This window comes from Apodemus sylvaticus, chromosome 21 (assembly GCF_947179515.1).
Source record: "Apodemus sylvaticus chromosome 21, mApoSyl1.1, whole genome shotgun sequence".
Classification (NCBI taxonomy): Eukaryota; Metazoa; Chordata; class Mammalia; order Rodentia; family Muridae; genus Apodemus; species Apodemus sylvaticus.
Genome location: NC_067492.1, coordinates 18,627,175 through 18,654,887, shown reverse-complemented (window position 1 = coordinate 18,654,887; position 27,713 = coordinate 18,627,175). Strand labels below are relative to the sequence as shown.

The window sequence follows — 27,713 nt, the reverse complement described above, 5'->3', positions numbered from 1 at the left end:
AATGGAACATGCTAGAAATCCTCAACCCCTATCCCTGAGGAATGTTGAAATATGCCAAGATGGCTAAACATCAGGGTGACTGCTACTTTCCAGAGGGAAGTGAGTGTACAAGTGAACCATCAGGTTATAAAAGTACGAAGTGTTCACACTTGTGCATAATGCAAGCAAATGTGGAAGACAGAAGAGAGACAGTGGGACATGTTGAGTAGGCTGGGAGCCATAGTGCCCCGAGTGCACACAAAGCACTTTGAGACACATTTTTAATGAGCATATATTAGTCTAGTAAGCAGAAAAATACAAATAACAAATCATGATTAGCAAAATGTTTCTCATAATTACTTTAAAGTTTCTTAGAATGATGTGTTATCACTGATTTATCCAATCTTATTCATACAATGTATGACATAACCCACAAGTCTGCTAACAGCATAATTGAGAGTTTTTGCTTGAAAGCCCAGATATTGGGACCAAACAATGGAGCCAGGCACAGAGTACATGGAGTGAACAGGAGGAAAGACACCTCCGTCCGTCTTCAGTGGATTCTCTATGCCCCTGAGTCTGTGATTTGGTGACTTCCATTTTGTCTGCCAATCTGAAGAACAGCAACGTAACGAAGGTGCTCACCAGGGAGGACTGAGAGTGGGGTGGGTGGGTGGGTGAGGTAAAGTGGGGTGAGTGGAGTCTCCACTGGTTCTGTCAGACACGGATGGGCTATAGCAGTGTCTGCCTGACCTCTCTGAACCGCCTTTTCTTCTCACTTATTCAAGGTTGAGGGTTGGTCAAAACACAGACCTCAAGGCCTGCGGCCCAAGCATCAGCAATGGCAAACGCATTACCATACCAGAGAAAACTGTGGCTTTAAAGGGGAATAGAGCTGAGAACTCAGTTCTTTGCTCAAAACAGGGGCTCACTATGTAGCTCTGGCTGCCCTAGAACACATTAAGTAAATCAGGCTGGCCTCAAATTCATGGAGAGCCACCTGTCTCTGCCCTCCAAGTACTGGGATTAAAGGTGTGCACCACCATACCCAGCTAGGACTATTTTCTAAAATGTTACTTTTCTTAGATTTCCCCCTACTGTTTGCACAAATTTGTCAAGTCCAAACGTAATTCCGAATGAGGTAGGTAGTCTCTACTCAGACCGTGGTCTCTGAGGTGCCTGTCAGGGCCTATGCCATGAAAGCACTAGACTCCCAGGCAGGGAGCGCTGAGGGTGGCGCCAGCCCAAGGAGAAGCTCCTCAGTTGGCTATCTTCTCGATCTCATCCAAATCATCTGTGTCCAACCTTTCTATCTTCTTATCTGAGGGGAAAAAGAAAAGTGTACTACTGTGGAATTGCAATACAAGTCACCTAGGACAGCATGGCAGTCTGCAGAGGCATTCCCAGTGGGACAGGGATGCTTCCTCTAGGCACAGGTGGGCTGCCTGAGCCTGAGCAGACAGCACCAGGGCTCTGCTCACTTACATCAACTTCCCAGGGAGTCAGCTTCTCCCAGCCTGGTCCCAGGGCACTGACACTCCAGTCCCCGAGCCCCAAATATGCAGGGACAGGTCCCCCCTCAGAGACCCAGGCAGAACCAACTCAGGCACTCACTAAAATGCTCCTGGATTCTGTTGAGGATATTCATGCTGTGCTTGCTGTCAACCATGTTTACTGCCAGGCCCCTCTTGCCAAAGCGGCCTGTGCGCCCAATGCGGTGCAGGTAGGTCTCATTGTCTGGGTTCCCGTCCTTGTCCACAGGAAGGTCAAAATTGATGACCACAGACACCTGCTCGACATCGATACCTGTACAAGGAAAGGGGTTGGAGGGAGGCAGGCAGGAGACAAAGGGGGTCACCGTCAGCCACACATACCCACTTGTGCTGAAGACACGGCTGGGACAGGTCACATCTGGCACGTGGCCACTAAAGGGTGCACACCACTAAAGAGGGCTGTGGCTGAGCCCAAAGGACACAGCTCTACAAGTCAGGGAGCATCTGGAAACCTTGCTACCGAGGCAGGACTGCTGGCTTCCCCTCCACGCAAAGGGAATCAGCCACTCCTGGAAAGAATGTCCCTCAAACCCTCCCACTTCCATGAGACTGAGGACACAAGAACTTTTCTGCTCCCAGGGCCTGGGCACCCCAGTCTCTGCTCACCACGGGCACACACGTTGGTGGTCACCAGAACCTTCTCTTTGCCTTCTCGGAAGCGCTCGATCACGGCAGCCCTCTGCTCCACCATCATCTCTCCGCTCAGCAGGGCCACCTGGTGGCCCTCCTTTGAGAGCTCTGCTGCCAGCCAGCTCGCTGTTTTGCGGGTCTGGAAAAGCAAGCAAGCAAATGCTTAAGGCATGTTAGTACCTAGAGAGAATGATGTGGAGCTAGACTGTAACCAGTCAAAATACAGTGAAACTGCCAACCTGACTGTATAATAGTAAGCAAAAGCGTCACAAGGGAAACAATTTTTCAAAGTTTTCAATACAAAAATACACTGGGGTTTGATGGAATGGTTCAGTGGGCAAAGACTCACTGTAAGCTTGATGACTAGAGACTCAACATGGTGGATGAAGAGAACTGACTCTTCAGATATCCTGACATGCTGTGCCATGTACACGCACAAGATAAGTAAATGTAACAACAACAAAAACTCCTACAATTTTAGCACTTGGGTAGAAAAGGTTGAAATTGATGAGCAGTCTGAGCTACACAGTGAAATAATTATCTCAAAACGAATCTGAATAGGTCACAGGAGTAGGGGAAGTCAGAGAAGTCCTACAATCCTATTACCCCATTACCTGGATTCCTTCTCTGAGATGTTCCTGTCACGAAGAAACAAGTCAGACATGCATGTCAGAGACATGAAGGGATGGTTCTGGGTGAGAGGAGCCTTGAAACAGGACTACTAAATGCAGTAAGCAATCATTGATGGGTTCAACTTTAAGCTAAAGTAAAGCATATTAAGGGTCTGGAGATTGGATGCCTCAGTAGTTTAAAAAATACACTGCAACTCTAATCCCAGCACTCATGGGTAGAAGCAGGTGGATCTGAGTTGGAGGTCAGGCTGGTCTGAAAACAGTTCCAAGACAGCCAGGACTCCACAGAGAAACCCCATTTTGAGAAATAAAATGAACTGTTGAAGAACAACAACAAACAAACAAACAAAAAGCCCACCGCATAAACTCACAGCAGAATGTTTTGTCCTACCAGAAGAGGATGTGTCTTTTGTTTCCTAACACTATTTTCAAGTGCTTCCACCTGTGACAAGTAACCAGCTTGTTGTATTTCTTCCTTTTTCCTAGAAGTCATCAGCAAATTTGTTTGGATTTTCCAGTAACATATCCCCTACAAATAGATACTGTTCTAGGAATATTGTGTTAAAGCTATATCACCCCTAGAACATGACCACTAAAGAAACCATTTTCTCCACTCACACATGCTAGTTCCGTGTTACAGAGAATTTGGTCCTTTTGAGCGAGAGGCTGAATGACTGTGCATCGGAGCAGGCCCGGGACAGCTACTCACATGGCAGAAGATCATGGCTTGGGCGATGGTGATGGCCCCATACAGGTTGCACAGGGCCTGGAACTTCTCCTCTCTGTTATTGCAAAGGACATAGTACTGCTTGATGGTGTCCAGAGTCTCCTCTTCTCGCTTCAGCTTGATGATGTTGGGGTCCGGGACCACCTTCTGGGCAAACTTCCACACTGAGTCTTCAAAGGTGGCAGAGAAAAGCAGCATCTGGCAGTTTCTGGGCAGCATCCTGCAAGTGGAGGCCCAGGCACTTTGCAAGACTCCAAGCTTTTACAGCCAGAAGGATCACAAGCTCAGCCTCCCCATTCTGGATGGGCTGTAGCCCCAGCAAGCTGAGTTGGGCGGAGAGCATCCTGGGGAAGGAGGAGCAGACCTAGCAAGGCACTGGGGCTGAGCGAGGGCCCCGGTCTCTCTTCTCAACCCACGCTGGGAGCATGGTGACGGCTGCTGTGGAAATGGCCCCCCAGACCAATGCAGCCGCACAGAGCAGAGCAAAGAACCCACAGATGCAGGAGGAGCTCTGCAAGGGAGCTCTGCTCTCGTTCCTACCTCTGGATGCGGATGCTCTGGTCTTGGTGGCCCTGAGTTGCTATCATCACATCAGCCTCGTCCAGAACAAACACCTTGATCTTCTTGGGGTCGATGAACTTCAGCTTGGAGCACCAGTCCAGGACGGTCCCGGGGGTACCGATGACAATCTGCTCACTCACCTTCTGACCTCTTTCCACTGTGGAAAAGATACGTTTTCTTTACACATTCCAAAGATAAAGCCAGTTCTGGAAATAAAAATCTTTACATTGTCTCAGAAGTATCAGAACACGTCAATTTTAGATTTCAAAACATGGGGGAGCTGGTAGGATGGCTTAGTGTGCTAAGGCTCCTGTTAGATCCTAAGAACTAAGTTCAGTCCCTGAAAACCACATGGTAAAAAGAAAGAACTGACTCCCACAAATTATCCTCTGACCTAATACAGTCCCACCCCAATAAATAAAATATATGAGGGTCATCCTCAAACCTCACACCTGTTTGGTGCACTGTGGACACAAAATGTGCATGTTTCTTTCTACTTTCTCCTAAAAACCTCAAAAAAAATTTATTACTTTATATGTGGATAAAGGTTAGAGTTGTGTGTCTGGTACCTGCAAAGTCTGGATGGGAGTGGCAGATCCTCTGGAACTGGAGTTATCAACAGTTGTGAGTTGCCATGTGGATGTTAGAAACCTGGGCCCTTCTAAGCAGAGCAGTGTGTGCTCCTAACCAGTGACCCATCCTGCAGCCCCTCCACAGTGGAGGTCGTGACACTCCTCTTTAACGCTACGTTACGTGCCTTCTCAGATCACCCACACCATCCATCACTCCCATGCAACTCACTCAGTTCCTCCTAACCTGGGAGCCGAGTCAAGGATCCTGGCAGACTTTCTGTTCTGTTTTCTGGTCTATGAAGTTTTATTTATATAGCTAGTTTTCCTAAAGATAAATCTCTTTAGTTTAGAACACACACCCATGACACACACACACTCTGAAACTTCAGCTAGGTCAAGTTTAAACTAAGTCATGTTCACTTCAACATTCCATGGTAAGAAATTAAGCCAGTGGTCAGGCATGGTAATCTGAGTTTACAAATCCCATCTCTGTTTAGGCCTCTGCCCTTATACTTACATTTGTTGCCTCGAACAGCATAAGCGAGCTTCAATTCTGGATGAAACTTGCCCATCTGCTCAATCACTTTTCCTGTTTGCAGTGCCAGCTCATATGTTGGGGACAGGCACAAACACTAGCAGAAAAATCACAGAAGGCAAGTTTAGTGAAAGATGACAGGCCTAAGTCACTAGCACACTAATGTGATTCCCTCCTGAAATAGTGCAGAGGACTTACTCCTCAAGTAGGGCCCCCCTCACCTCTTGAACAGATGCTGTCAGTAAGGAACCCTGCATTAGAAGGAGCCCTGGTTCGGTACTGGTATAGGCCAATAGAAATCACTGCTTAAAGTTGAGTTCTCCAAAAGAATCCTACCCTGTCAAGGCCTGGAGCACTAATCTGCTTTGAGATAGCCAAAGACTAAGGTGCTAACATTAGTCACACCTCATCAGATGGCACTACTGAGTCTCAGGGCAGGTAAGCAACAGCCCCCAGGCTTCTAACACGCACCTGAGGGTATCTGTCTGCTGGTTCCACTCTGCTGAGCATAGCTAGGACAAAGGCAGCTGTTTTCCCAGTACCAGACTGTGACTGTGCAATCAGGTTCTGTGGGCTGCATTGACAAAGAACAGAAATAAAATTACTATTGGAGCAAGATATGGTGATTTACACTTTTAATCCCAGCACTTAAGAGGCAGATAGCAGCAGATCCCTAAATGTGAGAATAGCCTGGTTTACATTCCAAACTCCTGGACAGTCGACGCTACATGGTGAGATCTTACCTCCAAAAAAAAGTGTGTGTGTGTGTATTCACTTAAGTTTTTTTATTATCTATGTTTCTGCACTGAACAAAAATTAACTTCCATACATCATTTCATTTGGCAATGTGTCTCCAAGCTACATTTTTTTTTTTTTTTTTGGTTTTTTGGATTTGTTTTTTTTTCGAGACAGGGTTTCTCTGTATAGCCCTGGCTGTCCCAGAACTCACTCTGTAGACCAGGCTGGCCTTGAACTCAGAAATCCGCCTGCCTCTGCCTCCCAGAGTGCTGAGATTACAGGTGTGTACCACCACCACCCAGCACCAAGCTACATTTCAACTCCTACATTTTTTTTTATTTTTTATTTTTATTATTATTATTATTATTATTTTTGTTTTGTTTTTTGGTTTTTTTCGAGATAGGGTTTCTCCGTACAGCCCTGGCTGACCTGGAACTCACTCTGTAGACCAGGCTGGCCTCGAACTCAGAAATCCACCTGTCTCTGCCTCCCAGAGTGCTGGGATTACAGGCGTGCACCACCACCGCCCGGCTTCAACTCCTACATTTTTATTCATTCACTTATGTATATATATATATATCTGTATATCGGTATTCCATGTATGTGCAACTGAGTGCACACAGCGACCAGAAGAGGGAATCAGATATCAGATCTCCTAGAACTCGAGTCACAGGAAGTTGTGAACCACCTGACAGGGTAGTAGGAACCAAACCTGGGTCCTATGGACGAGCAGGAAGTGCTCTTATTAACTACTGAGGCATCTCTCCAGCACCATTCAATGATTCACGAATTATGTTTATGTGCTTAGTGTTTTGAGGAGTGGAACTATGCAAGTGTAAACTCAGAGGACAGTTTTTAGGAGTTGGTGCTTTCCTTTTACCACATGGTCCCAGGGATCCATCTAACAGGTGCCAATTACTGGAACATGCATTTTACTCTGAGATACCTCATAGCTCCATTTTATTCTACGTTAGGTTTCTTTCTTTCTTTTTTTTTTTTTTTAAGGATATTATTATTTAGATGGGTTCACACCAACAAAATCCTCATTCCATATTCTGAAGTGTTCTAGTTTTAATGCCCAAGTGTCCCATAGAGATCAAGATTGCAGAGCTTTCTGGATACTCTGTCTTCCCATCTATACAGATGACATTGATTCAGTTGGCTAATTCTCCTTTCTTTCTTCAGGGTCTTATTATATATAGCCCAGGAGGTTGGCCTCAAACTCATGATCCATTATCTTACTTCTGCATACTGAGTTCATAACTAGGTCTATAATGGGTGTTTTAGAAGGAAGCCTTATAATCTACATCACCTGACCCAATACCATGGTGTTTTGTCATTAAAAAAAGAAGTTGAAGCTAGATGTGGTGCATGCCTTTAATTCCAGCACCCAGGAGGCAGAGCAAGTCGATTTCTGAGAGTTCAAGGCCAGGCTGCTGATCTACAGAGTGAGTTCCAGGACAACCAAAGCTACACAGTGATACTCTATTTCAGAAAAACAAAAAACAAAAACAGAAAAACAAGCAAAAAAATAAATTGAGATTAAAAAAAAGTTCTACAAAATACAATATCATTTATCTAGGTTTTAAACATATTCGATCTACCCTTCAGAGCATTAGACACCTATGCACATAGTATTTAAAGACACACAAGGAGATAACCCATGTCAGGAAAGCATTTGCTTCAGTTGGGGCAGGCAAGGGATGAGAAGAGTCTACGGAAGGTTCCACTTGCCACTAGATTAATGTTATATCTTACATGCTGAATAAAGCTAGAGAGATATTCCTGGTATCTTTCTGTATACTTTTTTGTTGTAGAGCTAAAGAACTCAAAGTGTGTGTGTGTGTGTGTGTGTGTGTGCGCGCGCGCGCGTGTGTTTTGAGACAGGGTTTCTCTGTATAGCCCTGGATGTCCTGGAACTCAATCTGTAGACCAGGCTGGCCTCGAACTCAGAAATTTGCCTGCCTCTGCCTCCCAAGTGCTGTGATTAAAGGCATGCACCACCACCACCCAGCCTCAAGGCCTCAAAGTAGTATTTTTAAAAAATTATTTTATGCCAGGAGGTGGTGGCGCACGCCTGTAATCCCAGTACAGGCAGAGGCAGGCGGATTTCTGAGTTCGAGGCCAGCCTGGTCTACAGAGTGAGCTCCAGGACAGCCAGGGCTATACAGAGAAACCCTGTCTCGAAAAAACCAAAAAATTCGGAAAAAAAAAATTATTTTATGTGCATGGATCTTTGGCCTACACGTCTGTGCACCACTTGTATGCCTGGTCCCCTCGGTGGTTAGAAGAGGACATCAGATCCTCTAGGACTAGAGTTATATACTCAGTAGTGAAATACAATGTGGCTACTGGCAATTAAACTTGGGTCCTCTGGAAGAGTGCTCTTAACTGCTGAGCCACCTCTCCAGTTTCTCAAAATATTTTTTTGTTTTTAAAGAAGCAGAGATTAAATCTAGGTCATCAAGAATGCCAAGCAAAGGCCAGAAGTGTTAGTACGTGTCTTTAACCCCACCACTCAGAGCAGAGGCAGGCAGATCTCTGAGGCCATCCTGGTCTATAGATCAGGTTTAAGGATAGCCAGAACTACACAAGAAACCCTATGTCTCAATGCTCCTCCCCCCAAAAGAAGTATTTTCAAATCCCCCTTGATTCTCTCTGCACTTTGAGGCTCTTTTCCTGAGAAAGCAGGATGTCCCAGACAGCCCATTTTGTGCCCAGAAACAATGAAAGTCATTCGTAAAACACTTAGTTAAGCCAACTATGAAGAGGTACAGCTGGGTCTGTACTCACGGTTCAGCAAGCATCATGGGCAAAGCATTCTCCTGGATCTTGGATGGTCGGTTGAAGCCCATGGCGTAGACTCCTTGGAGAAGCTGTGGTTTCCTAGGAGGAAGGGTAGAGATAAGATGGGTTTCCAGCTATTAAAATGTTTTTAGAGACGTATCACCTTCCCTAGTTATATCTGCCTAGATATGATGTTCATCTAGGTCAAACTACTATTCTAAAATTCACATTCGGTTATTCTCTATGTATGCGTGTATGTGTGTATGTGCCATGGGGTGCCGGTGGAGGTCAGAGGGCAACTCTCACACGTTGGTGTTCTCCTTTACATGAAGGTCCTAGCGTTTGAACTCAGGTTATCAGGCTTGGTGGCTTACCCAATTAACCACCTTACCGACTCCAAACTATTTTTTAAAAAGATTTATATCTACATGTACAAATTCATCTGTGTGAGTATCAGTGTGTGGGTGCCTATGGAAGACAGAAAAGGGGACTGGATTCGCTGGAGCTAGAGTCACAACCAGTTGTGAGCTGCTGGAAGTGGGTGCTGGGAACCAAGCTCCAGTCCACGGTACTGCAACAGCAGCAACTGTGCTAACCACAGCCATCTCCCCAGCCCTCACACCATCCAACTGTGCTAACCACAGCCATCTCCCCAACCCTCACACCATCCAACTGTGCTAACCACAGCCATCTCCCCAGCCCTCACACCATCCAACTGTGCTAACCACAGCCATCTCCCCAGCCCTCACACCATCCAACTGTGCTAACCACAGCCATCTCCCCAACCCTCACACCATCCAACTGTGCTAACCACAGCCATCTCCCCAGCCCTCACACCATCCAACTGTGCTAACCACAGCCATCTCCCCAACCCTCACACCATCCAACTGTGCTAACCACAGCCATCTCCCCAACCCTCACACCATCCAACTGTGCTAACCACAGCCATCTCCCCAACCCTCACACCATCCAAGTGTGCTAACCACAGCCATCTCCCCAGTCCTCACATCATCCAACTGTGCTAACCACAGCCATCTCCCCAGTCCTCACACCGTCCAAACCCGTCTAAATGCAAAGTCTCACCTTACCCTACTAAATGCTACTCTGAGACTATTACAGTTTCTTAGAAGAATCCTCATTTTTAGCAGGCCCACCTATCTGGTCAGATCTGCATGACAAGTGTTCCTTTGACATAGCAAAAGTGATTAATTTATAACATAAATAAGTTATAAAGGAAATTTCTAAAACACTGCTTGCTATATTGTTGCAATGTAGAATTTTAGAAAATTGGAATTTTCAGACTTTTTTGGCCAGTGTCTTGGGTATCCAAGGTTATCCTTAATTCTGATCATCTTGCATTAGTTTGTAAAACTAATTTTCTTTATTACAAATAAGGTTTCTCTATAAAGCCATGACTGTTCTGAAACTTGATATACCTCACACCCTGACTCATCTTCCAAGTGAGCCCCCCCACTTAATACACTGCAGGGGGCCATACCAAGGGCTTCATGAATGCTGGGCAAACACTTTAGCAACTGAGCTGGCAGTCTTGGCAACAAGTTTTCGAGTAACTATATAACAAATATCAATTAATATTGCATTTATAGTAAGTTCTCTACTACCTCTATATTCACAAAGTATTTAAGAAAAACCGAAAACTTCTGCTTATTCTTTTTTTTTTTTTTGGTTTTTTTGGATTTGGTTTTTTCGAGACAGGGTTTCTCTGTGTAGCCCTGGCTGTCCTGGAGCTCACTCTGTAGACCAGGCTGGCCTGGAACTCAGAAATCCGCCTGCCTCTGCCTCCCAGATATTCTTAATTTTTATTATTACTGTGCATGATGTATCTGTGAGTACACATTTCACCTGCTGTGTCCCATGCTCATGTGAAGGTTACAAGACAATTTTCAAGAGTTGTTCAAGATTGAACTAAGGTCGTCAGCTTGCACAGCAATGGCTTTTACCCACTGAGTCATCTGCCAGGCCAGGAGGCTTTTAATTTTGTTGTTTTTTAAAGGAAAGAGTTCACATAACCCAGCTGACTTGAACTCATTATGTTGCTGAGCGTCACCTTGAATCCCTGAGTGCTGGGATCATATTATTTCCTACCATGCTCACTTTTCACAAGAACGCTATAGCAGGGCATGATGTCCCAGACCTGTAACCACAGTATGCAGAAAGCTGGGATGAAAGGACTGCCTTGAGCATACTACCCTGGGCTACAGTGAGTTCCAGGTCAGCCTGAGCTAGTGAGTGACACTTTAAAGGGGGCGTGGGGGACAGGGCAGACTAGCAAGATGTCTATGAGTAAAACCATCTGCTACCAAGCCTACTGATCTGAATTTGATCTGTCAATGGAAGCCAGAGATAGAACAGGAGAACTGACTTGATAAGTTATACTCTAGCCCCTGTGCAATTTGTACTCATGCACTACACAGAGATATATGCAATAAAAAAATTAAGACAAAAGAACTAGAGATGGGCTGGAGAGATGGCTCAGTGGTTAAGAGCACTGACTGTTCTTCCAGAGGTCCCTGAGTTCAAATCCCAGCAACCATATGGTGGCTCACAACCATCTGTAATGAGATCTGATGCCCTCTTCTGGAGTGTCTGAAGACTGCTACAGTGTACTTACATATAATAATAAATAAGCCTTAAAAAAAAAAAAAAGGGCTGGAGAGATGGCTCAGCAGTTAAGAGCACTGACTGCTATTCCGAAGGTCCTGAGTTCAAATCCCTTCAACCACATGGTGGCTTACAACCATCTGTAATGAGATCTGATGCTCTCTTCTGGTGTGTCTGAAGACAGCTACAGTGTACTTACATATAATAAATAAATCTTAAAAAAAAAAAAAAAAAAAAGAACTAGAGATGGCTCAGTAGTTAAGAGTACTAGCTACTAGCTGTTCTTCCAAAGGAATTTGGTTAGATTCTCAGCACCCGTGTGGTAGCTCACAATTGTTACTGACTGCCCTCTTCTGGCCTCTAACAGCCCCAGGCATGCACTAATATATATAATATATATCTACAACATATATAATATATATATTCATACAAATATATACAAATACACACACTGTGTGTATGTAGGTAAAACATACACAATGAAAAATTTAATACTAAATAAGATAAAAACAGTAAATTTAAAAATACTAAAAATGTTTAATAGATGAACGAATCTCAGAAGTAAACTGGCATATGTAGGTTCTCATACATAGCGAATTTTCAACTCAACAAAACCCTTTGGTATTCTCTGTTGGGTAATAAAGGTAGCCTCTGATGTGCTTGTTAAAAAGTCACTACCTAATCAGTATTCACCAAGCCAAGCCAAGGGGTTCCACTGGCTCATCGGTTTTTTTGCATTTCAGATCTGTAAGTATAAACAAGCCAAGCTGAGCATGGTATGTGTCTGCACCCAGTGTATGGAAATGGGGAGTGGGTTCTGGATCCCCAGCTTGCTGGCCAGCCAGACAAGCCAACAGGTAAGCTGTGAGTTCAGTGAGAGGCAGGAAATGACACAGCAAGATAACCACCAGGAATGTGCACATACATTCCCATGCACAGGCACACAAAATCCCCAACAATGATCTAGGTTCTATTTATTTATATTTTTATCTATTTATTGTCCAAAAACTAAATAAGAGAAAAACCGCCTCAGAGGACAATTCAAGCTCTAACTGGTAGCTCAGCTCTGTAAGTGAAGCAGTCGGCTGGCCAATGCAGGAGGATCTCTGCAAGTTCAGGCCAGTCATGGCTACACAGCTAGGTTCTTTCAGACAGACACCAATCCACCAGAGCTGAGCTGACAGTGCAAGTCTTTCAATGCAGTTGAGACAACTGGCTCCCATCTGTAATCCTAGCACTTAGGAGTCTGAGGCAGGAGGATTAACTGTGAGTCCGAGACTAACCTACACTACCCAGTCAGTCCTAGCTACCTTATGCTATGCAATAAGACCTTAAGGGAGAGTATTCTTGCAGAGGACCTGAGTTCTGTTCCCAGCATCCACATGGTGGCTCACAACCACCTGTTGCTACAGTTTCAGGAGGTCTGATGCCTTCTCTGACCTCCACCTGCACCAGGCACACAAATGGTGCACATACATACATACAGGCAAAAGCACTCATGCATAAAATACCTAGATTAAAAAATATATTTTTGTCGGGCAGTGATGGCGCATGCCTTTAATCCCAGCACTCAGGAGGCAGAGGCAGGTGGATTTCTGTGAAACTATCCTGGTCTACAGAGCTAGTTTCAGGACAGTCAGGGCTACACAAAATAACCCTTGTTTAAAAAAAACCTAAACCCAAAACCAACCAACTGCCCAACCAAAAAAAGCAAAGCAAAGCAAACCAAAAAGATTGTGAAAGAAACATTTGATATGAATGGGGCTGCTGAGACAACACAGCCAGTAAAGTACTGCCACAGAAGCACGACAGCCTGGGTTTAGATGTCCAGCATTCACATAGAAGTTGAAGAGTGGTATATGCCTGTAACACCAGGGACAGCAGGACAGTAGGAGAAACAGGAAGACCCCTGGGTTATCCAACTGCATGGATGTGCTCCAGGTTAGAGAAAAATCTGTTTCTCTCTCACACATAGTATTTGGTACAAGAGCTCCACCCATCCTACACTTTCAAGTGGTCAGTATGGTAGTGTTGACTATAGACACAGTGATATACAGCCCAACCTCATTTCAAATAAACAAGAGAAGCACTTCTGAGAGCTACTGGGTATATTTTATTATTAGGCACGCTGTTCTTTCAGAGCCTGGCCTCTCCAAGGTTGTACTGCATTCTCAGTACTGAAAGCCTAGAGCAACAGCAAACCTGGGACTGCTGCCCCACTTTACTGCATGGCACTGCCTATGTTCTCCTCAGTTACAGTAAGAACCATCCAGCCTGTGTCAGACCCATGATGTTGAAATAAGACCAATGCCTTATTAAAAAAGCCTTGAGCCTGTATAAAGACCCTGTCAGCCACCCTCTGGAACTAGCCCAGGTAGCAGACTCCTACTCTAGCACCCTCTGCACACCTGCTTGTGCTTTTACGCTGTAACACAGCCTGCTCCCTCCCTTCAGGGAGGCAGTTCAGCACCTGAACCTAACTGCACCACTAGCCAGCTAGAAGAGCTTCCCACAGTGAATAAAGGTGCTTCTGGCTTATTTCTGACTTGGAAGGTTCTGTCCTCAGTATCTGAGCAACCCCAGACCCCAACAGTACCAGAATCCAGGTTCTTCAGATACTTTCTAAAGCAAATAAAAATGTCTGTAAACCCTATAGTCTTCCAAAGGGCTTACCTAATAAGACATGTTCCTGACATCCAGAAATCACCTGTCAGCCAATATTTTATTCAAAGTTCTAAGAGTATAAAAGAAAAACAAAAAGAAAAGACTTTCAGCTATGATGAGTATTCTGTAGCATTTCAATCTCTACTAAGAAAATCGGGTGCATGTGCACACTTGTAGTCCCAGCTACCCATGAAGCTTGGGTGGGAGGATCCTTGAGCCCAGGTGTCTGAGGTAAGCAAGGACAACATAGTGAATTCCCACATGCACTCTGTAGCTCAGGCAGATCCTGAACTTCTGATCCTTCAAAGCAGCTGGATTATGGGCCTGCACTACCACCAGACCACTCAGAGATCCAGTATCTAAAGAAAAAGAGAAAGCTATACTACAAAAAAAAAAAGGGTAGTCAGAAGAAGTGTAGAAGACTATCACTGTATACACATGCACATACTCTCATGTGTCCAAGGATGGCCTCAAACTTGCTGTGTAGCCTAGCATTCTACCTTGAGGTTTTGACCTCCAGCCTGCAAGATCTCTGAAATGCTGGGATTATAGGCATGCCACCTAATGCTTGTTTTGTGCAGTGCAAGAGATCCAACACAGAACCTCAGATTTGCTAAGCAAGCACTCTACCATGACCCGAGCTACAAACTTTGCCCCTTCCACACACACTTTTTAATTATGCAGATTATCACCCACTCAAAGACACAAATATGATTTGTTTTTAAAAATTTAAAGCCAAAATAAAAATCCAGAAGAATCCAAAATACTGGAATTTGTTATTTTTGTTTTGTTTTTTTGCTGTTTTTGAGACAGGGTCTCTCTACGTAGTCTCGGCTACAATGAACTCAAAGATCCCCTGCCTCGGCCTACTAAGTGCTGGGATTGAAGGCATGTGCTCCCAGGCCCTGTTCTGAGTACTGATGTATTGGCACTGAAGAACAGTTGCTCAAACTGAGGACCACTCACAGGCGGAGCTCTTCGAAGGACTTCACCGAGTAGAGCGGGGAGCTTGGGTCCCTCTGCAGGACTTCCACTTGGTTGGTGTTATCCACAAGATTGCTTCTGATCAGCTTGTTGAGTAACGACTGAGCAGCTCTGTCCTCTGTCAGGAAGAGAGCAGATTTTCTTCATCCACTGGGGGCAATTCGCACCTTTGAGGAGATGCTCTTTCCCCATCTCGGCATGAGACCTGGACAAGCATTCAGCTGGGGAAAGGCACTCCCTGTACATTCTGAGTTACTGGAGACAGGGTCTTACTACAACTCACAGCATCCTCCGGATGCAGGGTCTAAGTACTTGAACTCCTAGCCCTGCACCGACTAAGCTGGTTTTTGTTTTAAACTTCATTTGCCTTAGCCTCTCAAACAGCTGAGACCACAAGCACACGCTGCTTCTTTTCTCAACCACCTTATTAGTTATCATGACTCCCTTTTGTTTTTTGTTTTTCCAGTGATGGGGATAGAACTCACAGCCAAACACACTGTAGACAAGTATTTTGCCCTTGAGGTACATGTCCAGCCACACACACACACACACACACACACACACACACGCCTCTCTGTTCTACATATTTGTGTGTAATGTGTTTGTATGACTTCAAAGGCACACATACATGTGAAAGTCAGAGACTAAAGTTGTGCATCTTCCTCCTTCCTCAACTGCTTCTTCTCCTCCTGACTTGAGATGGCTCCAGACAGGCTCTCAGTGAGCCTGTAGCTAACTGTTTAGGCTGGCTGGGCAGAGAGCTCAGGGTCACCCTGCAGTGTCACACCACTCCTCCTTCAGTGCCAGGCTTACAGACACATGCTGGAGACAGGGTCTTGGTTTTCATGTGCTACAAACTGGGGCATAACTCAGGTCACGCTTTCATGGAGGCACTTTACTGATTGAGCCATCTTCTCAGATCTGCCACACTGCTGCTGGAGACATTTCCCCAGCACACTCTTCACCACACCCTCACATCCCTGTTCCCATAAGTTAAGAGTGTCTGTAGCTCTACAGCTTAGGCAGGGCCACGAGAGGTCTCTTGAAACATACTTCAAAGAATGGTTACCTTTCTCCTCCTCTTCTGTCTTTTCTGCAGTAGTGCTGGTTTTGATAACACCTACACAAGAAAACAGCTGTCATCAGAAAGCCAACCACTAAACCACCTAAAGGCTGGGACAGTGTAAACATTAAAACCCACTGAAGTGAGCGAGTGTAAGGAGCTGGCATTTTGGGCTGGAGAGATGGCTCAGGGGGTAAGAGCACTGACGGCTCTTCCAAAGGTCCTAAGTTGAAATCCCAGCAACCAGATGGTGGCTCACAACCATCCGTAAAGAGATCTAATGCCCTCTTCTGGTGTCTGAAGACAACTACAGTGTACTTACATATGATAAATAAATCTTTAAATGAATAAATATCTTTAAAAAAAAAAAAAGGAGCTGGCATTTCTTCATGTCTACAAAGTATGTAAGCACATAAAAAAAAAAAAAAAAAAAACTTAAGTTTGAACTCAGAGTTCCAGGACAGCCAAGGCTATACAGAGAAACCCTGTTCGAAAAACCAAATCCAAAAAACTAAAAACAAAAAAGTTTGAACTCAGAATCAGAAACCTGCTGTTATTTTAAAATACCACATAGCATTACATAGTGAATTCTATTCTCTATTTTTTACTAAAAAAAGACTAGAAAAACTCTTAAAAGTCTGACGAAACATTTTGTGATGAGATTATATGGAAACAGACACTTTCAAGGTCTGATGATAGAAATATAAAATTGTAGAATACTTATAGTGTTACATAGTAGTAAATGTTTGTAATCCCAAGACGAGGAAAACAGACTCAAGCTCACCCAGAATTTGAGGCTAGCCTGGTCTATATGTAATATATACTCAAGGCTATATATTGAGATCCTGGGGGCTGGAAAGATGGCTTAATGGTTAAGAGCACTGACTGCTCTCCCAGAGGTCCTGAGTTTAATTCTCAGCAACCACATGGTGGCTCACATCCATCTGTAATAGAATCATCCAATGCCCTCTTCTGGAGTGTCTGAAGACAGCTACACTGTACTTACATATAATAAATAAATAAATAAATCTTTGGGCAGCTCGGTGGGCCAGAGCGAAAAGGAAAAAAGGGGGAGGGGGAGGGTATCTAAGGAGTGACAGAGCACTTGCCTCAAGTGTTTATGACTCTAAGTTTGATCCCCAGCATTATCAATCAATCAGTGAAAAAAGGAATGCTATTTAAAGAATGCCATGTGAAATGAGGGCAGAGATCGGGGTAAAATTGTTAAAACTCAAGAAATACCAAGGACTGCCAGCAAACCACTAGGAGTCGGGGGCTCTGGACATAAGGTCTTTCAACAAGCTCCCAGAAGCTATATCTTCATCCTCTCTAATCTCCTGAGCTTTGAAGCAATAAGTGGCTGTGGGTTAAATTTTATTTGTTTTTTGAGAAACAATCTCACTTTGTAGCTGTAGCTGCTCTCTAGCTCAGAAATCCACCTGCCTCTGCCTCTGCCTCTCCTGGGAGCACAGGCCTAAGCCACCCCACAGCTGTTAGAATTTAAACAGCACGCCTTTGAGGTTCTTCCTTAGAAGCTAGAGGGGACCTGCAAATGAACACCTTGGCATGAGAACAGTAAACACTATAACAGCGTGGAGGGGGGCCTTGTGCCTTTTTTGAGTTGTTGATTTTTGTTTGTTTCTGAGACAAGGTTTTGCTATGTCCTGGAGGAGGAGGGATATAAAAAACCAACAATTCTCCTGACCACTGGACTCACAGGTGGGAGCCACAATGCCTGAACCCAGTCATTCTTCAGAAGACTCAAACATCCAACAGGAGAACAATACAATAGTGATTTTTGTTTTTAAGGCATCTGAAGCTAGAAAAATCTGGAAAATATTCCCTCTTCAGAAATGTACCCCCAATTCCTAATTTGGGCTCCATTCCAGAGCTGACATGTGCCGCATGCCTCTAGGACCGACAGTCTCACTGCTTGCTGCAGTGACCAGGAACCCAGTTATCAGTGACTCACCATTGGTGTCCGCTTTGACTTTCTCCTCCTTGATCTGCAAACTGCTCATCTGAGTAAGAATAAAAGGAAACAGTAAGCAAAAGGCCCAACCAAGGAAGGCAGCGGATGCCTGGTGAGAGGTTAGCAGGAACTACTGCAGAGCCGGCTGGGGAGCTGGTTTGTTCTACTCAATATAGAAGCACTAAGAGCCTGGGCAAAACCATCTCGTGTTTCCTCAGGAGCATAAGCAGTGGAGGTGGGCGTAGGTTAACCATAATGGTATGGAGACACAGGGGAAAAAAAGCTTCAAACATTTGCTTTTCTTCTAACTTATACTTTTTCTACACTGTCTCCAAGTTTCTGTTTGTCTGTCTGGGTTTTTAGTGAAGCTAGGGTCAAATCCAGGACACAAACTATTAAGCCATGCCCCAAGCCCTGTAACCCAAGACTTACATAACAGCAAGTTATCTATCCTGTCTACCCAATCAAACACCTGCATGTAAGTCAGTTTAAAATGCATCATCATCAGCTGGGTGCAGTTAAGCAGGCCTTTATCCACTACCTGGGAGATGGAGGCAGGAAGATCAGAAGTTGAAGATAGTGAGTTAGAAGCCAATTTGGTCACCAGAGACTTATGAATTTAACAGTCATAGGTATTTTAATAATATATAACTACTCAGAGTGTGGTCTGAAGGTGGTGTGACAATCTTGTCAACTTGATGGTACGTTCAATGGAAGACAAACTTCAGAGAGGTTTCCCCGAAGTAGGAAGACCTACACTGAAACCCAGCCAGCACCTTTCCCAGCTCTAGGGTCCACAACTGAATGAGGAATGAGCGAAGCAGCATCAGCACCTCTCTCCCGACTTGAGGATCTGGCTGGGTCTGTCCCCAAGATCCCTCAGTTAACATCATGGGTTATTGGTTTTTAGAGACTGGGTCTTTATGCAATAGCCTTGGTTGTCCTTGAACTCAGAGATCCACCTGCTTCAGCTTCCCAAGTGCTGAGATTAAAAGTGTGACCCAACACACCTGGGCGCTGGTACTCTTCCTAGAGCCACTGTTCTGATCTCAGACTTGCTATACTTAGAAAGTGGTAATGTCCTCCCCAAGGTGCCCCCTCCAACCAACCTACTGTAGGTCTTTGGGAAATGGAGATACGCTCTCTCATGTATATTACTGACTTTCCTACTGCTGTGCCGAAACAGCGTAACCAGGACAACTTGGGGGTAACAGAAGCGTTTACTTGGGCTTGTGGTTCCAGAGTTATTCTAAGGATAAGAGTCCTCGACGGCAGAACAAAGGCATGGTGATTGGGACTAGACACTGAAGGCTTGCATCTTTAACTGTACTCGAAATCAGGCAATTTTTATTCACAAGGCCTGCCTCCAGGGACATACTTCCTTCAGCAAAACCATACCTCCTAAGATTCCTCAAACAGCAGCATCAATTAGGGACCAACTGTTAAAATGTCTAAGTCTATGGAAGCATCTCATTTAAACAACCATGACAGTAAAGAGTTTAGGAACCAGGTTTTCTAGAGAAAGAACAGGGGAACGAAATTCCTCCTTTAAGGGATGAGTCCATAGAAAGCAGACAAACCTGGGAAGGGCATCGCATAGCAGAACTTATCACTAGTTGGTTAATCCTCATTTATGCACATGGATCAACAGAAATATACAACTGAATGGTCTGATCATCTATTTAATTAAGACTATCTGGAGTTTTCTAATTCAACTACATTAATTAGAGTCACCTCCAGAAAGCCTGAAGAAAGAAAAAAAAAAAAAAAACCAAGTCCATTACACCTTGATTAGTTAAGATTGTGTTAACACACAGCTCTGAGGACCTAGGCAAAGGACGTCAAAAACAAGAATTTGTCACCGTTTACTCAACTGCATTCAAGGGAAGAAATGCTGGTAGACAAGCATGCCTGTCTTGAGAGTGAAGAGTAACTGTACCTGGGAAAGGCCAGCCAATAAATGGCCCATCGTCCTCTGTTCTGGATTCACTTCCCACACACAAACTCTGAGGATTAATTCTGCCTCTCTGGACAGGAAATGTTCACAACTCTATGTGGAGAATGGTCTGGGCGTGCTGGGGCGGCGGTCAAGCATATCTCAAGGGGGATTACCTCAGCTTCCTGATAAGCAGAATGCTTAAGGACAAACCAAGGATGTTTAAGTGGCTGTGGTGACAGTCCTCTCAAAATGAGATTAGGAACATACTTTTTTTTAAGACCCCTGTAGTGCTGGAGTGCCCAACCCAGGGCCTTATTCAGGCTAGGCAAGGATGATTTACAAAACTAACTCTCCAGCTTTTGATAGTACATTCTTAAAAGCCAAAAAGATCCCAGCACTTGGGAGGCAGAGGCAGGTGGATTTCTGAGTTCAAGACCAGCCTGGTCTACAGAGTGAGTTCCAGGACAGCCAGGGCTATATAGAGAAACTCTGTCTTGAAAATATTAAATAAATAAATAAATAAATAAATACATAAAAAAAAAAAGGTGGGTATGGTGGTCCTCTCCCGCGATTCCAGTCTACAGAGCAAATTACAAAACACCCAGGACTACATACATAATTAAGTTGAAGAAAAAAAAACCTTCTCAGTCACTATCTTCTAGGGCTCATCACTAGATCTGAAACTTCAGCTGGGACTCATAAGATAGCTCAGTGGGTGTCACCTGTCATCAAGCCTGACAAATTGGAGGATGAGAACCTCCCCTCACAAGTTACCTCCTGACCTGCACACATGAACGGAGCACATGCATGCTCAAAATGCACATACATACACAAAGCAAATCCAATTAATTTTTAAAAACAAAGAAGCCAGAGTGTCTTAAGAAAAACAACCGCTGATTCTTCTGCTGAACTAGTTCAAGGGTTAAGAGAGCTCACTATTCTCATGGAGGGCCAGGGTTTGGTTCTTAGCACCACACGGTGGCTCACAACAGTTTGTAATTCCCAGTTCCAGGGGATCTAACACCCTCTTCTAACATATGTAGGCATAGGTATGGTGCATAGATACACACAGGAAAAACACCCATACACACACACATAAAACACAGATATTAAAAGAAAGTATTTGAGGCCACCCCGAGTTAAACAGTGAAGTTAATTGGGCTGTGTCAAAAACAAAAGGAGCAAACCTGTAACTCATACACTTAAGAACGGACAGAGCTAGAAATGCAGGAGCTCACAAGGCTGGTCTCGAACCCACCACCACCCCCCTCCCCAAAAAAACCAAAAACCAAAACAATCTAACAAAACTAAACATCACTTAAAATAGTAACAATTTGGATTTGTTGCTAAGGGAAGCATTAACACAAACAAACAAAACACGTTATTCTGGAAAGCTACAAACTGCCGGTTGGCAGTTAGGCATGAACGTAGGGACTGTTAGGTGAAAAGCAGCATGAACTCACTCAAAAACCTGTCCCTCAACAACGAACAAAAAGAGAATTTTATGCTGCCATTTCTTATAATAAGTCGAGAGAATGACCTATTTGGGGCCTCACACACATAATGAAGACAGAGTCGCCGCGGGAGCAACTTTTCATTCCAAACTCGAATAAGAAGCTCGCTGCGGGTTTTCTTCGCGGTAGGAGCACTGAGTGATCGCCCGCAGCAAACTCCAGCGGGCGCGGGCCGCCCGACTCGGAGGTCCCCGGGCAGGAAACCACGTCCGCCTCAGTCCCCTCTCCCCGCCAGGCCACTGACCGACTTGACAGCGGCTTCCTGCTCGTCCACCGCCAGCGCCCAGGAGTCGGTGGCCATGGTCCCCAAGGCGAGCCGACCTGCAGAGAGGCTCCGCACTCCGCCAACACCAGCGCTGAATGCCAGCCCGCGCCGAGTGCCACTCGCGCGGAGCGGAAAAAGACCTGCGCGGAGTTGACGTCAGTTCCTGCCCCGCGCGGCCCTCGCCCACCGCGCCCCGCCCCCAGGAAGATAAGCGAGCTCGGCTTAGCGCATTAAGGTCCTACATCGCTTGTCTCTGAATTGGAGCCTGATCTACAGAGTTCCAGGATGGCCAGGGCCACACAGAGAAACCCTGTCTCGAAAAGCTAAGTAGAAATCCCATTTCGCTAGGTGCGATCTGATTGAGTTAATGCCCTAGAGCTCTGCAAAGTTACTTAGAACTCGCTCCATCGCTTCATTTCATACTAAAATACTTCCCCCACCCCGCCTTTTTTTTAAACAAGGTGTCTTGTTTTAAAACAAGGCTACCTTGAACTTTCCTCCTTAATAATCTCAAACACCTAGATTACACGGAATCGGACACTCTCTAGTGGCCTTTGCGGGTCATGGACACACATGCATATATACACACACTTAAAATGAGCTGAGCATAGGTGTCACAGGCCTTTAATCTCAGCACTTGGCAGGCAGAGGCCACCAGAGCAAATTCCAGAACAACCAGGACTACACAATTAAAAAAAAAAAAAACAACAATTAAAAACAACAAAAGTTACATCCTATGTATGTGGGTATATATTTAGTTTTTGTTTTTTTGAGACAAGAATCTCACGTATCCCGGGGCCCTTTTCCCTGCCTCTGCCTCCCAAATACTGGGGTAAGAGAAGTGCTTTCCCCCTGTTGGGATACATTTTAAGTCATGATAGTTATTTAAAGCTGTTTGAATGACTTGAACAGACACTTCACAAAAATATCTTAACGCAAAATTTTAATGGAATGGTAGTGAACATTTTTAACTCCAGTAGTAGGAGGATGATTGAGAATGCAAGGTCAGTCTCTGCTATGTGAGACCTACTTTAAAAATACTTATTTTTTTAGTCTAGCTGATCATTGTCCTCTTCGTCTTGAAACTGCACTACTTCCGGGTGGTGGTGATAGTGGTGCATGCCTATAATCCCAGCACTCTGGGAGGCAGAGACTGGCAGATTTCTGAGTTCGAGGCCAGCCTGGTCTACAGAGCGAGTTCCAGGACAGCCAGAGCTATACAGAGAAATCCTGTCTCGAAAAAAACCAAATCTAAAACAAAACAAACAAAACAAAACAAAAAAAGAAACTGCACTACCAAGCATACCTATTCTAGTAGCAAGAACATGGTTACTTCTTCAGTGTATCTGCTGGGACATATTTCTTAGAGAAGACATTGTGTCTGGCAACAGTTAAGGAGTTCAAGTTTTGACTTGTCTTGGATTTGCAAGACATTTAGGTTTTGGTTTGATTTTAATAAGACAGAGTTTCTCTGTGTAGCCCTCGACTGTCCTCTAACTCACTCTGTAGACCAGGTTGGCTTTGAACACGGAGATCCACCTGCCTTTGACTCTAGAGTGCTGGGATTATCACCACCTCTAAGAGTCCCTGATTTGCTGAAGAATGACACCCCTCCAACTCAAATAGATTGTAAATGCAAAGAGGTTTTTTTTTTTTTTTTTTTTTTGGTCTTTTGGATTTGGTTTTTTTGACACAGGGTTTCTCTGTATAGCCCTGGCTGTCCTGGAACTCACTTGGTAGACCAGGCTGGCCTCGAACTCAGAAATCCGCCTGCCTCTGCCTCCCAGAGTGCTGAGATTACAGGCATGCGCCACCACCACCCCGCTGCAAAGAGTTTTTTATTCTATAGAAGTTCAGTATGCTGGGGTCTCCCCATTACGGGGGAGTGGGGGGGACAGAGAGACAGAAAGACAAAGACAGAGAGAGACAAACAGACAGACAGAGAGACACAGAGACAGAGACAGAGACAGAGAGACCCGAGTGATCTTGCAGGCCTGATTTAAAGCACATTAGGGAATTCTGAGTTAGGAGACCTCTGTTAATCTGTTGGGTCTGTCTCTAGTGGTGTGGGGGCTGGAAACTTGCTGGGGAGGTTTGGAAACTGTTGGCTGAGGAAGTAGCTGAGGAAGTCTGGAAATTGCTTCTGACCCATCGTCCTTGCCTCAGGCCAGGTGTCAGGGCAGCTTTTGAGTCCTGGAATTGCCCAGTTCTTGGAAACAGAGGGTTAGACCTAGTCTCCATAACTGCGAATTTGAAGCTTGTCGTGGAATCAGCCTGGCCTTCTCACACCCAACTGGCTTGCTTCTTTTCCTTATCTATTTATTCATCTATCTATCTATCTATCTATCTATCTATCTATTTATCTATCTACCTACCTTCCTATCTATTTCCTTCCTTCCTTCCTTCCTTTCTTCCTTCCTTCCTTCCTTCCTTCCTTCTGGCCTGGAACTCTCAGTATACAACAGGATAGCTTTGAACTTTCAGAAATTTTACTACTTCTGCCTCCCAAGTGCTGGGATTACAGGCATGTACCACCACTCCTGCATTTAATAAATTAAAAAAAAAACATTTCTTTCATACCACCTGCATCTACTATGAGCTTGATTTCTGGCAGTGTAGGCTGAAACCCCAAATGGAACAATGAATTTACTCAGCTATTGTTGGAAATGACTCTGGGTTATACCTTACCTTCTGCCAGACCATTCATTCCCAGACCACAGCTAGCCTGTACACTCCAAAGGAGTACACCCACTATGACTCCTTTTTCCACACTAGAGGCCAAAGAAAAGGCACTTTCTGATAGTTCCTACCAAATAGCCTGCACTGAGACAAGTTCTGCCCCAGTTGTACATGATTACATGATTTAACATCTACACTCCATTTTAGCCAGGAGGCCTAGAAGTGGTGATTAACATTTTTAGAAAACATTCATTCTAAACTGAGCATGGTCAAAAATGCCTTTAATCCCAGCATGCAAGAGACAGGGGTAAGCAAATCTCTGAGTTTGAGGCCAGTCTAGTCTACACGGTGAATTTCAGGACAGCCTGGGTTACACAGAGAAACCCTGTCTACAATACAAGTAACAAACAAAACCCCCATTATACACAATTTATTTGAATCATTTAGTTCTCGGCATCACTTATGTCATCTCCATTTCCCAGTTCAGGAAACTCAAGTTCCACAAGTTAATTCTAACTTCAATAAGCTTAACCAGAGCTGGAGAGATGGCTCAGCTGTTAAGAGCACTGACTGCTCTCTCAGAGCTCCTGAGTTCAAATCCCAGCAACCACGTCGTGGCTCACACCCATCTGTAATGGGATCGGATGCTCTCTATTCTCATGTGTCTGAAGTCAGCTACAATATACTCATATACATAAGTCATTCTTTTTTTTTTCCCCGAGACGGGGTTTCTCTGTGTAGCCCTGGCTGTCCTGGAACTCACTCTGTAGACCAGGCTGGCCCCGAACTCAGAAATCTGCCTGCCTCTGCCTCCCAAGTGCTGGGATTACAGGCGTGCACCACCATGACCGGCTAAAATAAGTCATTCTTAAAAAAAAAAAAAATAAGCTTAACCAACTGGCAAATATGACCTTTGATTTCTGGGCAACTCAGTTCTATAGCACAAACCGAAAACCTGGGAGAGGAAGTGGCTGGCTTTCTTCACACTAACCAACTCAGTAAGTATGCATCTTAGAACATTGTTGGCATCTGACTGGCCAAAGCCTAATGAGCCAACCAATTACCAGAGGACATCTTGCTTTCCTGGACACTTATCTGCTCCGGGACCTAGAACTGCCGCTGAACTACCTACCGGGTGGACAGAACCGTCACCTTGTCCTCATCTGTGAGGTATTTTGTTTTCATCAGCGTCCCAGATTCACTCTTGGATCCCCCACAGTCTCTCCATGGTAAGGCACAATAACTGGTGCTCAAGTCAGGGAGGAAACAAATCAGAAGTGAATTTTCTGCTCTGTTACACTCCAGATGCCCCTACGTACAGTAAGCAACAGGATGGCAAGGGGCAAGGAGATGCTTTTCAAATTTTTATTATTTAAAGGAAGCCAGGCACAGTGGCACACACCTCCAATCCCACACTTGAGAGGCAGAGGCAGACAGATCTCTATGAATTTGAGGTCAGCCTGGTCTACATAGTTACTTCCAGACCAGTAAAGGCTACATAGAGACCCTGACTCAAAAAAAAAGTATAAAGGTGGGGAGACATAGCCAAGTCATCAGAGAGCACTTGCCCAGCACAAGGATGCCTGGGTTCCATTCCCAGCACTAACTTAACTGTATGAGAAAGTGGCTGTGAAGCACTTTCTCAAGGATAAACATTTGAAGACACTTTAACACTGAACAGGTCTTTGCATCCCCTGCTGTTGCTATCTCAGAATTCAGTAGTAAAGGCATACTTGCCTACTCTTACTGGACTAGAGTACAGGGGAGAACATATCCTAAAGGAGCAGTTCCAGCCCTGGATAGCTCAGCTATCTCTAAGAGCATTGCATTGTCTGCTCTTCCAGAGTTCTTGAGTTCAGTTCCCAGCAACAAAATGGTAGCCCACAACCATCTTCTATACTGGATCTGATGCCCTCTTCCGGCATGCAGATTTACATAGAGCACTTGTATACATAAACCTTTTTAAAAAATGGAGTTCTAGGGCTGGAGAGATGGCTCAGTGGTTAAGAGCACTGCCTGCTCTTCCAAAGGTCCTGAGTTCAAATCCCAGCAACCATATGGTGGCTCCCAACCATTTGTAACAAGCTCTGATGCCCTCTTCTGGAGTGTCTGAACACAGCTACAGTGTACATACATATAATAAATAAATCTTTTTTAAAAAATGGAGTTCTAAAATGGCATGAGACAAGTATGTTTAAGAGTGTGGGGCCTCGAACCAGAAAGTCTAGGCCTCTTACTATGGGGTGCGGCAGGGCAATTCACAGCCTCTCTGTGCTTGTTTCCCTATCCGTGAAACAGGGATCATAGCACGTTTGTGGTGAAGAGAGGGTAAGCTCATTGACAGTAGGCCCCGAGTGGGCCTACTGAGCACTAGGATTAAAGCCATGCACTGGCGCATCTGACAAGTCATAGTTTTGGGTCTTGTGACACAGTTTTGGGTCTTGGACTTGATATTGGGTCGGGGGCAGCGAGCAAGATCTATGTTGAATTCCAGGTTTCTAACTTGAGCGATAGGCAACTGTCATGGCATTCTGTGAGGTCAAGTTGGAGGTGAGACTCAGGACTTGGGGTTTGGGTTGGTGGTGTTTGCTGGGCTCCATGTTGTAATTAAAACAACTAGAAAAGACCCTGGCTACAAGCCTACCCCAAAATTCAACAATCAGGTGGTGGGATAGATTTGGGGGATTTCCAGCAAACAGACCCATAGGATTGAATAAAGTTGCCCGTGGCAGAGAAGAGGAAATGCCCAAGAACTGAGCATGAGGAGGTGAATAAGTGCCAAGGAACCTGAGGCATGGTCAGAAAAGACCAAGAACTGGGTGTGTTCCTACGGTAAACATCAGAGTGCCACTAGTTCCTTCCGGAAGTCAAATCAAATGAGTAAAAACCTCCATCATTCTGGGGATCAAATGCCCCCTGCTGGCCTCCACAGACCGCGTATGTGGTGTTTTGAATAGCTTTGGCCCCCATAGATTCATGTTTGAATACTTGTCCTTAGAGAGTAGCAGTACTGAGGAAGTGTGTCACTATGTAGGTGGGCGCTGAGGCCTCCCATGCTCAGGCTCCACCCACTGTGGATGAGACCCTCCTCCTGGCTGCCTGCAGAAGATAGTCTTCTCCTGGCTGCCTTCAGATCAAGATGTAGAACTCTCAGCTCCTCCAGCACCATGTCTGTCTGGATGCTGTCATACTTCCCACCATGATAATGGACTGAACCTCTGAAACTGCGAGCCAGACCCAATTAAAAGATTTATGTATAAGAGTTGCTTTGGTCAATGGAAACTCTTAAGACATTGC

At 44.9% G+C, this 27,713-nt stretch overlaps 1 protein-coding gene across 1 annotated transcript; it reads right to left on the bottom strand.

The window, feature by feature from the left end:
* Window positions 1-201: 201 nt before the first annotated feature.
* On the bottom strand, window positions 202-21,872 carry Ddx19a (DEAD-box helicase 19A). Its single transcript, XM_052167000.1, has 12 exons — window positions 21,717-21,872; window positions 18,020-18,068; window positions 16,054-16,104; window positions 14,967-15,102; window positions 8,721-8,813; window positions 5,661-5,763; window positions 5,172-5,286; window positions 4,062-4,239; window positions 3,504-3,741; window positions 2,139-2,301; window positions 1,594-1,785; window positions 202-1,300 (listed from the first exon to the last, which is right to left on the bottom strand). The coding sequence occupies exons 1-12, from the start codon at window positions 21,771-21,773 to the stop codon at window positions 1,239-1,241; spliced, it is 1,437 nt and encodes a 478-aa protein (XP_052022960.1). The 5' UTR covers window positions 21,774-21,872; the 3' UTR covers window positions 202-1,238.
* Window positions 21,873-27,713: the final 5,841 nt, after the last annotated feature.

Excerpts from the sequence above, each read along its gene's own strand:
- Ddx19a (XM_052167000.1), bottom strand. The coding sequence starts at position 21,773 with ATGGCCACCGACTCCTGGGCGCTGGCGGTGGACGAGCAGGAAGCCGCT. Across the intron at positions 8,814-14,966 it reads TCCTTCGAAGAGCTCCGCCT|GAAACCACAGCTTCTCCAAG; the intron begins GTGAGTGGTCCT and ends CCTTCCTCCTAG. Across the intron at positions 1,301-1,593 it reads CAGAATCCAGGAGCATTTTA|ATAAGAAGATAGAAAGGTTG; the intron begins GTGAGTGCCTGA and ends TTTTCCCCTCAG.